Below are 15,339 nucleotides of genomic sequence, written 5' to 3' on the forward strand. Positions count from 1 at the left end.
GATTAAAAATTATTTTCCAAAAAAAAATAATGAATAGAGTGGCAATGTTTTACATTTTTGCAAGTTTCTTTAATATCTGGCTTAATATAAGGCAGCTGGATGCGGATCTATTTTGACATTCACTTTGTGATGCACTGTTTTTGCCTGAAGTATATGAAGAAAAAGCCAGCCTCACAGAGCCTTATATAGTTGAAAAAGAGCAAACTTTTCAGATAATTGTGAATATTCCTCTGATCTCACACCAGAACTCAATCAGACTTTGAGAAGTACCGCTAGAGTTACAGACATGAATTATACAAATATTTACCATATGATCCAGCAATTCCACTGGGGATTTTTCAATGGTTGAGTCAAAACCAGACGCAAAAGAATATATTCTGTATGAGTCCACTTACATTACATTTACAAACAGGAAAAAAAAAATTAAAGTGGTTATCAACTTAGTTTTCTGGGGGAAAAAGAAGGATTTCTGTAATATTCTATTTTTTCTCCCGATGGGGGTTACATTCATTAGTGTGTTCACTTTATGAAAATTCATCCCATGACTTTCAGACATTTCCTTTTCTTTATGTTTTACTTCAATAGAAAAGTTTTTTTAAAGAGTAACAAATAGTAGTATTAATCTATATGCTTGAATAACCTTTCATAATGAAGTTTATTCTTTGCAATTTAGCAAAACCTGAAATCTGAAAATCCTCTCACTCTCAATTTAGTTTAACAGGTATTCATACTTGTCCCATATTACTTACATGAATCTCCTTTGGACAAGCCATCAATATCCTTGGGCTTAACAGGGACAAGGGATAATATCAGTAAAAGAAGACATGCGTATAATAAACTGTGATCCCTCCAGTTCTAACATTTTATTATTCTATGTCTGAATTAGTAAGCATCAACCAAACCACTATAAGTAAAACCTACTGGGAGTTGGTGACAACTATAAAGCAAAGAAATATAGTTCCTACACCTTTGAGAACTTTAAAACCTAAATTCATGGGAGAATACTTTCCTTCAGAAGAGCTCTAGTATTCCTTAATACTGTATTCAACTGTATTCTTATCTAAACAATTGAATCTGAATCTAACCATCAGCCCTGTCCAAGATATATGCATGCCAGATGCCTATATAACTTTAAATTTCTAGTAACCATTATAAAACAGTTTAAAAAGAAACCAATTTTAATATATTTCATTTAGCCCAAAACACACAAAATATTATCATTTCAGTACATCAAGATAAAATACAGTGTATGTTTCATAAAACATCAATTATAATTAGTTACATTAGTCACATAGTGGCTGCCTAAGTTCTCAGGTCACTGGTGTGGTACAACAGTGGTTATGTTCAAGTAGCCCTTATTTTACCTCATAATGACTCCAAAGTGCAAGAGTAGTGCTGCTGGCAATTTGGATATGCAAAACAGAAGCTGTAAAATGCTTACTTTAAGTGAAAAACTGAAAGTTGCCAACTTATACATTGTTATAATTTTTATATTAGTTATTTTAATTTATTGTGCCTAACAATTTATAAGTTATGTTTTATCCTAAGTATATATGTATGCATAGGAAGAAACATACTACATACAGGGTTTGTTTAGTATTTGCAGTTTCAGGGATCCACTGGTGTTCTTAAAACCTATCTCCCTCACATAAAAGGAGGGGGGTACTAATTAATATACATTGGATAGTACAGCTCTACATAAAAGAACAATTTACAATAAATACTTGAGGGCAGAGAAGCTAGTTAAACAACAGGATAAGAAAGCAAATTCAGAATATGGGAAACTATATGGACAAATGCACTGGTTCCCCCTCTCACCCATCCCTCTAAAAGAAATTAGTGGCATAAGGAAAAAATAAGGAGACTGCTGTAAAATAAAAAATTTAAGGGATACAACAAACAGTATATGGACTTTGTCTGGATCCTGATTCAAATAAACCATTTACAAAAAAAATACCTTAGAGACAACTGGGAAAATCTCTCTCTGGATTGACTATTCAATGACATTAAAGATTTACTGTCAATTTTGTTGGATATAACAATGGTATGACAGCTATGTTGGAAAAGAAAATCATTATCCAAAAGAAATTCAAACTGAAATATTTAGGGAGAAGTAACATGATTAGCGGCACTTGATTTATAGGAAAAAAAAAGTGGGGTGCGCAGCCTGACCATGACCTGATATACTGAAGCTGAACTATTTGAACATGGAGTTCTTCATATTATTCTCTTAGATAATTCTCATATTACAAGGTTTTGTTTTTTTTTTTAAAGCATCAGTTGGCATACAGTGTTTTGTTTTTTTTCGTTTTGTTTTGTCTTTTGTCTTTTTAGGGACACACCTGCGGCATATGGAAGTTCCCAAGCTAGGGGTTGTGTCCAAGCTGCACCTGCCAGTCTATGCCACAGCAAAGCCAGATCAGAGCTATGCTGCAACTTGCAGCAATGCCAGATCCTTAACCCACCGCATGAGGCCAGGGATCGAACCCACAACTTCATGGATACTAGTCAGGTTCTTAACCTGCTAAGCCATCATGGGATCTCCTGGTCTAGAATATTAAATTCACAGGACAAGATCCTCTGAAGTCCCATGATTTGCCCTCTTGTGTTATACAAATTGAATGGAAATTTTGCCATACACAGTGATCATTAATACAAATAATTATGGTACTATGGCAGTTGGAATCAGGCAAATTGGATTTTTCCCTAAAAATACCTAGAAGTCTAGGCCTAGCTAGAAGTCTTTATAGTAAACCAAGTCCCTCAAATTACTCATGTTCTATATTTTCTTATGTTTCCCTTCTCTAACATTCACGTTTCCTAATAAAATTTGGAAGGTTGTGGAATCAGCTTACCCTAAGACACTGCAAAGTGAACTTTATCCTAGCAAATTTAAAGCAGTGTACCTGCCACAGTGGGAAATTACTTTATAACATCATAGTTGCCCATCAATCTACAGCAATCATTAATTATTCCTATTCAGAAAAAAAAATAATCTGTCCTTTCTCATTTTCCCTAAGTTCTCCAAAACTGCTATACCCTCTAATTCAATGACAGAGAAAGACTATTTTTCTTCTTTGTTCCATTCTTACTTGACATTTCCCACTCCTGACTGTTCTGCTCTTTCTCTAATCTCTATGTTATGTGTGAGAAAATTATACTTTCCCACAGGAACCTCCACTTCAAGTAGTACTAATTCAAAATAACATCCAAATATATACCTTCAGTGCCAGTATTGCTCCAAACCTAGATTAAAATTGCCCAAGGGACACTCCCAACATTGACATACTACTATCATTTCACTTTGTCTCAGGTCAAATTAATTTCCAAATCAAAATCTCTTCTAAATTTCCCTATTTTTCTTTTCCTTGACATCTAAATTCAAAATCTCTTTTGACCACCTTTCTATTATTCTCCTTAATAAGGCCTAGCAATTTTTTCCTTCACATTTTATGTCTTTCCTTCTTTCTGCCACCTCCTGAGATGAGGTTCTTACAATCTTGTAATTAGATAACTGAAATACTTCCTAATTTACTATCAGTGTCTTTCCTCTTTCAATACACTGACAAGCATTACCAAGTTAATTTTCCTAAACTATCACTCTTTCCAGCCTCCAAGTTAGGAAAAAAACACATGTTCACTTGGGTTTTAAAAATGAAATCAAGGAGTTCCCGTCGTGGTTCAGTGGTTAACGAATCCGACTAGTAACCATGAGGTTGCAGGTTCGCTCCCTGGCCTTGCTCAGTGGGTTAAGGATCCGGCGTTGCCGTAAGCTGTGGTGTAGGTTGCAGACGCGGCTCGGATCCCGAGTTGCTGTGGCTGTGGGCTTCAGCCGGTGGCTACAGCTCCAATTGGACCCCTAGCCTGGGAACCTTCATATGCCGCGGAAGTGGCCTGAGAAATGACAAAAAAAAAAGAAATCAAGGAGTTCCCACCTTGGCGCAGCAGAAACGAACCCGACTAGGAAGCATGAGTTGTAGGTTTAATCCCTGGCCTTGCTAAGTGGGTTAAGGATCCGGTGTTGCGTGAGCTGTGGCGTAGGTCGCAGACGCGGCTCGGATCTGGCATTACTGTGGCTCTGGCATAGGCCGGCAGCTGTAGCTCTGATTTGTGCCCTAGCCTGGGAACCTCCATATGCCGCTGGTGTGGCCCTAAAAAGACAAAAGACAGAGAGGGAGGGAGGGAGAGGGAGGGAGAGGGGAGAGAGGGAGAGAGGGAGAGAGGGAGAGAGGGAGGGAGAGGGAGAGGGGAGAGGGAGAGGGAGAGGGAGAGGGGAGAGAGAGAGCGAGAGAGAGAGAGAGAGAGGAGAGAGAGAAAGAAAGAAAGAAAAGAAAGAAAGAAAGGAAGAAAGGAAGAAATCAAAACTCATCTGCTTGCTACTCAAGGCTCTTCATAACCTAAAACCGATTTATTTTCACCCTAAGCAAACACTCCTTTTAGCCCAATTTGTGCAACTAAAAAAAAAAATCGTAATCAATAAAGAATCATTTCCTCAAACCCAGAATAGTATCTTGTATAGAAGGGTCTCTGGACATCACAAATAGGTATCTCTTTCCTGAAGTTGTGGATTTTTTTTTTTTTTTTTTTTTGGTGCCATTTCTTGGGCCGCTGCCGCGGCATATGGAGGTTCCCAGGCTAGGGGTTGAATTGGAGCTGTAGCCACCGGCCTACAGCCACAGCAACGCGGGATCCAAGCTGCGTCTGCAACCTACACCACAGCTCACCGCAAACGCCGGATCCTTAACCCACCGGGGGGTGGGTCGAACCCGCAAACCTCATGGTTTCTAGTCGGATTCGTTAACCACTGAGCCACGACGGGAACTCCTCTTTCCTTAAGTTTTATTGCACTTAACTACATGTACACCTCATTGTAGTTCAAGCTCCTACTAACTGTAAGGTATGTATCTGTTCTACCTCCTTACCTCGACTAAAAATTCCCTAAGAGCAAAATCATGTCTAATGTAGCATCTCTTAGGAATCTCCCTCAAGATCAAGAGTAAGCTTTATTCATTATTAATGAGTTACCTTACTTTAATTCAAGCTTCAAGGACCAGTAAATTTTAATATTTTTCTTAATAAAATCCAAGAAAGCCAGCATTTGAGAATCTACCATGTGCTAAAAGCACCGTTAGGCGCTTTAAACATATCGCATTTAATCCTCACAAAACTCCTAGTGGTTGGCCCTATCATCTCATGATGAGCAAAAACATTACTAATCTCTCTCTTCTGTTGCTATTTGCCCCTTCCGCTCCAAGTCAATCCAAGTCACATTATCGAAACTCCCTACCCCTTTACTCAATTCGTTTCTCGGATATTAAAGGCTCTGGGCCCAGTACTGTGCCGGTGCTAGGAGTACAGAAGCTAAGGAACAGCTTACAGCTTACCTCTCCTCACGACCCCACAGCACAGACAGGTGTAGGTAGTCACGCCAGACGCGGGGGTAAAGGAAATGCAGCGGAACGCTGTCTGCGGCCGCCCGGGAAGGCCAAAACCCGCGCCTTCCAAAACCAACTTTCCTCCCCCACTTCCAACATTTCTCTCAACCCCCTTCACTTCCCGACGCTGCTAACGTACACCCACTTTCTCGTGGTCTTCAAGAGAGTCCGATTTTCTTCCCTCAGCGCTGAGAGGGAAAAAAAGACATCTCGGACATCTTCCTTACCCAGCCTTTTCTGCAGACCCTGGTGGCCCCTTCCATTTCCCCTTCTCCTTGTCTTTTTTGGTTCCGGGCGCAGTGGTCGAGTCGTCCTCAAACACGCTGAAGAGCTCATCCCCGAAAGCGTCCGCCATCTTTCGGAGTTGAGACCAAATCTCGCTCTTACCCACGATGCCCCGCAACCGCGCCGACAGTGACGCCAAGGGAAGCCGCAACAGGGGCCCGTAGGAGACAAAATTAGTTGAGTCGCACAGCCCTCAAGGCTTCTTTTTTCCCTTTTGGACCTTTTTTCCCTGTTTGGACCTTTCTTTTCCTTTCCAACCACTAACGGACGCGCATCTCCGAAGCTGAAGTGGCAGCGCGGCGGCGGTTCGGCCCGCAGCTGATCCCTAAAGGGGTGGAGAGGAGGCGGGACCTTGGGGAATCGGGCCAATTGAGAAGCAGCGGTCGTTCCGGCCGGAGGAGCCCGGATGGAGGACGCAAGGTGGCGGCGTGGGACTGGGGGAATGTGAACAACCCTTGGAGGCGGTGCGGGGAGTGGTATCGGGATCAGACCGGAGCTGTGATTCTGCCACTGCTGCAACATGGGCGGCAAGAACAAGAAACACAAGGCTCCGGGTGCCGCGGCGGTCCGGGCCGCCGTGTCTGCTTCCAGAGCCAAATCCGCCGAGGCCGGAGCTGCGGTGGAGGCCCAAAACAAGAAGCCTGTGGCCAGACAGCCCCCCGCTGCTGCTGCCAGCAGCAGGGAGCCCCGAGTAAAGCAAGGTATGAGCGGTCGGGCGCCAGGATCTGGCCCTAGGGAGAAGCCTTCGCACCTGGGCGAACCCTTGGTCTCAAAATTTCTGTCTTCCGCAGCCAAAGTTACTGGCTCCGTATCGGGCAGCCTTGTTTTAGATCAGTGTAAGCTGTTAGGGCCTCCAGAGTTCCGACGGTAGCGCCCCCCAACCTAACCTCCACTTTTTCTAATTCTGTGAACTAAGTAAAAATTGCATTAGCTCCCGTTTCATCAGCGATCAGTCTTGAGCCATCATCTAAACTAGCGACTCGCATGCAGAGAATACTGTCTGGAGTTATTAACCTCCTGGAGCCAGACCCATTTATTTACCTCCTCCTCAACCTCTTTTCAGCCACGATGTAGTGTTTCCACGTGCTATGTAAAAATCACCACTTAATAAGAATTGCAGCACTTGCACACCGAATATGGATATAACCTGTTGTAAAATTATCAGCGATCTTTACCACAGCATTGCATTTTTGCTTATTGTGCCATTTGATTTGATAACTCAACTTGGAGATTGCCGGTTCTGGATGCAGATCAGCAGGCCACTATTACAGCTGATTTCAAAGATAAACAGTTATACACTATTTTGTTCTGCTTAGCTTGTCTTAGTTCTTATTGAAATGTTTAGCCAACAAATATTTATTTAAAACCTACTTTGTATCTGGCACGATGTTAGGGATGGGATGAGCAAAATAGGCAATCTCTCCCGGAGCTTGCCCGTCTAATGGCGGACACAGACCTGAAGTAATCGCACAGACATCGTTCTATGATAAGTGCCACAAAGAAAAGCTAAGTAAGAGAATTTAACAGGGTAACCCAGTTTTTACTGAGGAGGAGGAGGGATCATTCACGGTCTCTGAGAAAGTGACTGTTAAGCCAAGATCCAAAGGGTGAATAGGTGTAAACTCTATAAAGGGGGGAAATAGTATTCCCGGCAGAGGTAAGGAAAACGGTGTGCAGAGATCTTGAGTCAGAAAAGAGCATTGGCCTTTGAGATCTCAGAATGTAAGCATTGTCTAAGGAGAAGATGAGACTGAAGTAGGCAGGTAGCAAACTTTCACCTAGAAGGTGGATAATAATCTGTGCTCTGCAATTTACTGTAACTTTTTAACTACAAAGTTATGCCTGCAATTACAGATACAAAAAATTTCTTGTGTATTCTGTGGCATTTTTATTCTGTGAGTCAGCCTCTTTCTGACTTCCTTTGTCTTTCCTGATATTCCTCTGAATTCTTTGAACTTTCTCATAGCCATTTATTGTATTCTTTGGTTTCCCATTCCCCCAGCCCCCAAAAGTGACCATTACCAAAGTGTCATTCTGTGACAGTATGCTTTCCTCTTTACAGACCTTCTATGAGAGTTTATCTACTTCCATTACTTCTTCTGTCTTTTCCTTTGTAAATGACTCCTCAAGCAACATGTCCAATCCTGGTCTCTATTCCAAGCTCAAGTCAGCCATTTCTACATTTATTTGGACTTTGACACTATTTTGCAAGCATCTCAAATTTAACATGGCTAATGCTAAACTACACTTACCAGCCCGCCCCCACCCCTACCCCCACCCCCAGTAGCTTCTCCTCTGACTTCTTTCTCTTTTTACATATTCCTCTTTATCCCATGTCAATAGTTATTTTTGTGCCTTTCTTTCTTTTCACATCCAATGTGTTGTCAAGCTCTGTGCAGTCTTTGCATATCTTACATGTATACCGTTTTCACTTTTGATTTATACTGCTCACACTTCAGTCAAGACACTCATGAATTTCTGGAGTACCAACACAGCCTTCTAAAGAGCTAGCTGTGCTCTTTTTTCCTCCTCCAGTCTGTCCCACATAAGATGTCAGATTGATCTTTCAAAACCACTTCTTTTGGGAGAGGGAGTGGGATGGACTGGGAATTTGGGGTTAATAGATGCAAACTGTTGCCTTTGAAATGGATAAGCAATGAGATCCTACTGTTTAGCACTGGGAACTATTTCTAGTCACTTATGATGGAGAAAAAAGAATGTATACATGTATGTGTGACTGGGTCACCTTGCTATACAGTAGAAAATTGACAGAACACTGTAAGCCAGCTATAATGGAAAAATTAAAGATCATTGTAAAATTATAAGAAATTGTTAAATTAAAAAAAAACACTTCTTTGATCATATCACTTCCCAGTCTTTTCTACATCATCCTCACTGACTTTGTGATAAAGTACAAAGCATTGAGCTAGTATCTCAGACCCCCCTTTCTAGTCTTTTTACAGTTCCTATATTTAGCTATAGCAAATCTGGTATGTTTCACTGATCCCAATGCAGCTTTTGGCTTTCTGCTTTCTCATGCTTATTCTTGACCATTTTCTTTTACTGGCATTACCATCCATCCCCAAGATTATCTACCAGAATTCTATAATAATCACCCCAGCTCTCAACTGTTTGAATTGTTCCTATGGATACATAGCTCATGCATCATTGTTGTTTGATTATTCTTTTTGATATTTAGATCTTGCCTGTGGCAATGGTATTTGATATCAGATCTTGCCTATGTGATGAATTATACATTTTACCTATCCTACAAATTTTAGGAGGTAGGAACAGTTTCATGAGTACATATCCCTCAGTATCTACTCAAAGGCTATGAATAGGGTCATTCAAAAAATTTCTTGGGTCAGTGACAAGAAAAATTCAGAGGAATTATTAAAACCAAGAAATCAAGAAAGAGAAAATGAGAGGTTATCTACCAAATTTGTGGGGAATTTTTTTGTAACCATAAATCAATATATATAACAGTATACATAAAATGTTGCAACAAGATTTCTGCATAATTTTGCTTTCTTTTTCCTGTTTGGTTATTTTTATATTACATATAATAGACCTATTTTTAAGGAAAAAATGGAAAAAATACACACACAAAAATCACCTCTGAACTCTATTTTCCCTAATGTAAATGTAATTGTTTTACTCTACTTCTATCCCTCTGTCTTTTCAAACAATTTGAAGGGTTGTCTTTTGTCTTTTTTTTTTTCTGGGGCCCCACCTGCAGCATATGGAGGTTCCCAGGCTCGGGGTCCAGTCGGAGCTGTAGCCACTGGCCTATACCACAGCCACAGCAACACGTCATCCAAGCTTCGTCTGCGACCTACACCACAGCTCATGGCAACACTGGATCCTTAACCCACTGAGCGAGGCCAGGGATCAAACCTGCAACCTCATGGTTCCTAGTCGGATTCGTTAACCACTGAGCCATGATGGGAACTCCCAATTTGAAGGGTTGTACGTAGCATAATTTCTCAACTGGACTCTCATTTAGAGGTAGAAAATGACTAGCACCACAAAATGGCTTTTTGACACAATTTTGGGTATTCTTCCACTCCTGTTTTTTCATTTCCTTTGTTCATCAAATAATTCTTGAAGAGCAACTATATGCCAGGCAAGATTTTAGGCACTAGGGATGCCTCAAGAATAAAACAGACTGAGATCACTGCTTTCAGGTTACATTATTGGATGTGGCAAAGGGTGCTTACACACCAAAGGCTGTGTTTGTGTGAAAATCCTTAAACTTAGTTGAGACTTAGGAAATAAGACTAGGGGACTGGTGTCATGAATAAGCTCAAAAAAGCCATTTTATATGTATGTATAAATATTTTATGTACATATATGTTTTATATGTTTCTAAATAATATATATATATTATTTTAGGGCTCCCAAAATAAAACAGAAAAAGTGCCATGAATGTCAGAAAACAGTTTCTTGGTAAAGGATATTTTTATTTATTTGTCTGTGCACACAGAAGTTCCTGGGCCAGGGATCGAACTTGAGCCACAGCAGCAACCTGAGCCACCGCAGCAACAATGCTGACTCCTTAACCACTAGGCCACCAGAGAACTCCCTGTAAAGAATAAATTGTGTGGTTTGGTTTAGAACAGAGGTGAGGGCACCTGCTGAGATGATTTGAAGCAACCAGCTATTAGGTCTTCAGGACAAATGTTTGAGTCTTAGAGAACAAGAACAAAGGCCCTAAGATGGGAACAAAGTTGGTATAGCAGGAAGACAAGAAATCTATGTGGGTGGAAAGAGTTGGGGTGGGGTTCGTGTTGGTATTAAATTGGGGAGAGACCTTAGCTAGGATTCCTCACAGGCACCGACTGCTTAGATTATATCCGCTCACTCTCATCTATTCTCCAAATAACCTGTTCTTCCCCTTCATAGCTTATTTGGATAATTAGTTGTTTAATTACTCCACCAGAATGTGAGCTCTGTGAAGGCAAGGACTGAGTCTTATATATCCCTGATTGAATTCTTTGACTACTTTGGATCTCCTTGCAGATGTATACAATGGATCAGAAGGGAGCCAGCATGCCTAGTGCTCCCGTTACCAACACCAACCCTTCAAAGTGAATGTCTCAGTGATTGTGTGTCATTGCAATCACTATATGATGTAAAATGCAATACAGTATAAAGGAATATGTTCTAAAAGAAAGACTAATGGGCAATAAGAAATTCATTCTGGCCGATGCTTTTCTTTGTTAGCTGAGTCATCTTGAGGAAATCACTTAGTTTTTCTATGCTTCAACTTAAATAAATACTTTTGAGAGCCATTTATATGTGTTGTATTGTTCCATAAACGGTCATTGTAAATTTGAAATCCTTAATGCTTTTGCCTTGGAGATACACATACTGCATATAACTTCCTTATTTCAAGTCGAATTTTTAATAACTGTCTCCATCTGAAACAAAAAAAACAAAACTTAACAAAGATCTCTAGGCAGCAAGAAAATAGCCGTCATAAATCTTGTGCATATTACTTGGCAAAAGAATGGAAATCATCTTTATTCAGTGGCCTCTTGACTTAGAATTGTGTTTGAAAATAGGGTTGCTTGAGAGTTCCCATTGTGACTCAGTGGTAGCGAACCCAGCTAGTATCCATGAGGATCCTGGCCCTGCTCAGCTGGCTAAGGATCCAGTGTTGCCACGAGATGTGGTGTAGGTTGCAGATGAGGCTCGGATATGATCTGGCTGTGGTGTAGGCCAGCAACTGAAGCTCTGATTCAACCCCTAGTCTGGGAACTTACATGTGCTGCAGGAGCAGCCCCCCCCAAAAGGAAAAGAAAGTAGGGTTACTTATCTACAAGTTTTAACATCTGTTTTCTTCTCATACCTTCACTTTTCCCTAGGTAACCGATTAGAATCTGGGGGTCGAGAGGGCTAGTAGCTTGACATTCTGAAAGCTGGCAGCTGACAGGAGAGGAGACCAAAGAATCACCAAATAGAAAATTAGAGCAGTGTAAGGGAATTGAGTAGCTTCTGCAAGCCTTTCAGCACAGTGATATTCATAATAAGTAATACATCATGAAAATGTTTCTTATTGTAATATATATTATGGCAGGAAGTGTAAATACAGTTTAGAAAGATTTCCATCAAATTGTTTTAAAATGCATTTCATATCCTAGAGTTTTCATTCACACTGACTAATAATCTTATATGAACACGTTTTAGGAAGAATTTGAAAATGAAAGGGCCTTACTGGTTTACTTGATTGAATTGGCGATACCTCTGTGGCAGATCTTATTATTGCTTCAGTTCCTCAGAGTATTGATTAAAATGAAAATGCACCATTTTTAGAGGCCCTGATTGACACCCAGAAATATGCAGCAGTATTTTGTTCATTTCCCTCCTCATATTCTGGAGATTCGGATCTCCTTTTATTTTATTTATTTATTTATTTATTTATTTATTTTATTTATTTATTTATTTATTTATTTATTTATTTATTTATTTATTGTCTTTTGCCTTTTTTAGGGCCGTTCCCGCAGCATATGGAGGTTCCCAGGCTAGGGGTCTAAATGGAGCTGCAGCCACCAGCCTATGCCAGAGCCACAGCAACGTGGGATCCGAGCCATGTCTGCGACCTACACCACAGCTCACAGCGGATCCTTAACCCACTGAGCAAGGCCAGGGATTGAACCCGCAACTTCATGGTTCCTAGTCGGGTTCGTTAACCACTGAGCCATGACAGGAACTCCCAGAACTCCTTTTATTTACGCTCTGGAAAGTTTGCAGTATGAGCTGACCCCAAGGAAGTATATGATATGGTTGGATGTCTTAGGTGGAGTGATTGTAAGAGAAGTGAGAGCAGACTGCAATCTTCAATTAAGTAATTTAAAAAATAAAACCAAAAAAAGGTTAATAAAGAAATTTTTAGTCTTACTTCTGTCAGTAACGCATCAAATTTGAACTGTTTCTCAATATTTTCCTGAGTAATGAAATATTAAACAGTATACGTTTTCAAAAAGGGTTATAACTGGGGCTCCTCGGTGGGTTTAGGGACTTCTAAAACTAATTAGTATGCTAAACTTGTGAATGAATTTACTAGAGCTATTAAGACCCCCATAAATGGTTAAAGATTACTGATACATACTCTCCTTTATGATCATTGACATAGGTTTATGATCAGGGTTACTAGGATTTAGGTAAAGTCTAAGACTAAAAGATGAGGAAACTAAACCATAATATATCAGAATTTTCTAATACCTCATTATTTTAACTAGCGTCTTAAAATGAACAGCACAATGTAAGTCCTTGACCTATAAAATCATAATAAGCAACTCTTAATATTCAGGTGTCTCAAAGTGAAAAAAAAATTCTTATTTTTATATAGCAGTGGGTATGTTCAGGGGATGCTAGTAAATTCTTGAGACCTGTGTCTAGCAGAGGCTTAATGAGAGCAAACTGTATTTATGATAATTCTAAAATGTTATTTGCCATCTTCATGCTCATTTTCTCACTAGTATACAATGGCTACATGATGTGTGATGTTACAGAAGATTGAATGCAGAAGCCAAACATTGCAAAAATAGAAAACAATTTTTCTGTTTTGGAAAATGTTATTTTTCATAAAAAGCATTTATGTTAACATGTGGGGTTTTTTTAAATTTTCCTTTTATAACTATCAGTTATAACCCACGTATTTCATATCTTCAATAGTTTTTAAGAGAGTAAGGAGGTCATGAGACCAAAGGTTTAAAAGTAATGTTTATTCTTTCCCAATTAGACTTTTGTTAGATGATAATATGTATAGCATTTCTGTTGACTGGAACAGATCTGGCAGTTGTAGTGGGTTGAGTAGTGACCCCCAAATGTTCATATCCACCTGGAACCTCAGAAGGTGGTCATATTTGGAAATAAGATTTTTGCGTAAGCATCTTGAGCTGAAATCATCTTGGTTTTAGGGAAGACCCTAAGTCCAGTGATGAGGGACCAGAGAAAGAGAGGGAGATTTGGACACAGAGGGATAGGAAATAAGGTCCTCCTCATTTTAAGAAGATGGCAGACAAGCCAAACAATGCCTGGGGTCACCAGAAGCCAGAAAGGGAAAGAAAGGATTCTTGTCTAGAGCCTTCAGAGAGAGTATGGTCCTATTGACACCTTTAGTCTTCAGAATTGTGAGAGAATATTTCTGTTCTATTTAGCCACCAAGTGTGTGATAATGTGTCATAGCAGCCTTAGAAATTAATAGAACAACCTTATACTCAAAAGAAGATGATAGAATGCCTACCTCCTTTTTGCCTTAGGAGGAATACTTTCTCTTCAAAATTATTCATCTTCTCTGCCAGGTATCAAATACCTTCTGAGAGGTCTTCAGCTAAGTGCCAAGCAAAAAGTCATCTGATTTTTAAATATATGTAGATAGATTTAATCTAAAAGATAGACAAGTATTTGCATTTTATGAGAAACTGGTTAACCTAGAGAAGGCAAAGTGGTAAAATGTTTTCAAAAATTTAGAGGGAGTATTGCGGACTTCTAGGTGGAGTTATTGGTAAAGTGGAAAGTAAAATATTTAATATTTAGCAATCTTTGGAGGAAAAGTAAAATAGTGTAATGGGTATTATTCATTAAATTGCCTTGACTGTTTATTGTCTGTTATATATAGGTCCGAAAATTTATAGTTTTAATTCTGCAAATGATTCTGGTGGTCCTGCAAATATGGATAAATCTATTTTGAAAGTGAGTACCAAGGTTTTGAGTCATTTCAAGAAATGTTACCTTTAAAAATATATATTCTTAAATGTAAGCAAATGATGGGGTATTTTAAATGTTTGTAAATAGTACAATAATTGCTCATCTGTGCTGAAGAGATATAAATCATATTCATCTGTTGAGTTCCTATACGAAATAAGGAAGAGTTGGATAACCTCCAAATGTCTAAGTATAGCGTACACATCCTTTCAGATCTAACTTAGCCCTGCCAGCCTCCTCTCCACTACTCTTCTCCCCTTAAAATTTTTGTTCACATCTTATTGTACCCCGAGATCCCATATGATTTTATGATTCCAAACTTGTGTCCATGGGCTCTCTGCCTGTAATTCCTTACACCCCTTTCTCCATTTATCACCTCTGTGAAGTCCTTCATAACTAGCCAGGTGGATTTTCCTGGTGGTTCCATCACCACTTTGGATCTTTTAAAGTAATTATCATGCAGGGTTTAATTTGTCTTTTTATATCTTTCTTGTGCTAGACTAAATTCCTGAAATATATTTTTGTGCATTGCTCATAATGAGCATTCAGTAAAGATATGATCAAAGGAAGTTGGTTTTTGTGGATAGATACTTGTGTAATCTTAGGTTAGATATATGGAAACAGTAGAAGATAAAATGGCTGGTAGGTGAAGTTCCCATTGTGGCTCAGCAGTAACGAACCCAACTAGTTTCCATAAGGATGTGGGTTCGATCCCTGGCCTTGCCTAGTGGGTTAAGTATCTGGCATTGCCATGAGCTGTAGTGTAGGTCACAGACATGGCTCAGATCCTGCCTTGCTGTGGCTGTAGTATAGGCTGGTAGCTGCAACTCCAATTCAACCCCTAGCCTGGGAACTTCTGTATGCCGCATGTGCAGCCCTAAGAAGAAAGAGGGGGGGGAAAGGCTAG

At 39.7% G+C, this 15,339-nt stretch overlaps 2 protein-coding genes across 2 annotated transcripts in view; one reads left to right on the forward strand and one right to left on the reverse strand.

The window, feature by feature from the left end:
- MTREX (Mtr4 exosome RNA helicase) overlaps positions 1 to 6,045 on the reverse strand; it is a 123,821-nt gene extending 117,776 nt beyond the window's left edge. Inside the window, 1 exon segment of the mRNA XM_047760481.1 lies at positions 5,663 to 6,045. Coding sequence (XP_047616437.1) covers positions 5,663 to 5,790 — 128 coding nt within the window. The 5' untranslated portion in view covers positions 5,791 to 6,045.
- Positions 6,046 to 6,094: 49 nt separating this feature from the next.
- DHX29 (DExH-box helicase 29) overlaps positions 6,095 to 15,339 on the forward strand; it is a 52,137-nt gene continuing 42,892 nt past the window's right edge. The window contains 2 exon segments of the mRNA XM_047759849.1: positions 6,095 to 6,421; positions 14,347 to 14,420. Of these exon segments, the coding sequence (XP_047615805.1) occupies positions 6,241 to 6,421; positions 14,347 to 14,420 (255 nt within the window). The 5' untranslated portion in view covers positions 6,095 to 6,240.

This window comes from Phacochoerus africanus, chromosome 1, assembly GCF_016906955.1.
Source record: "Phacochoerus africanus isolate WHEZ1 chromosome 1, ROS_Pafr_v1, whole genome shotgun sequence".
NCBI classification, from domain to species: Eukaryota; Metazoa; Chordata; class Mammalia; order Artiodactyla; family Suidae; genus Phacochoerus; species Phacochoerus africanus.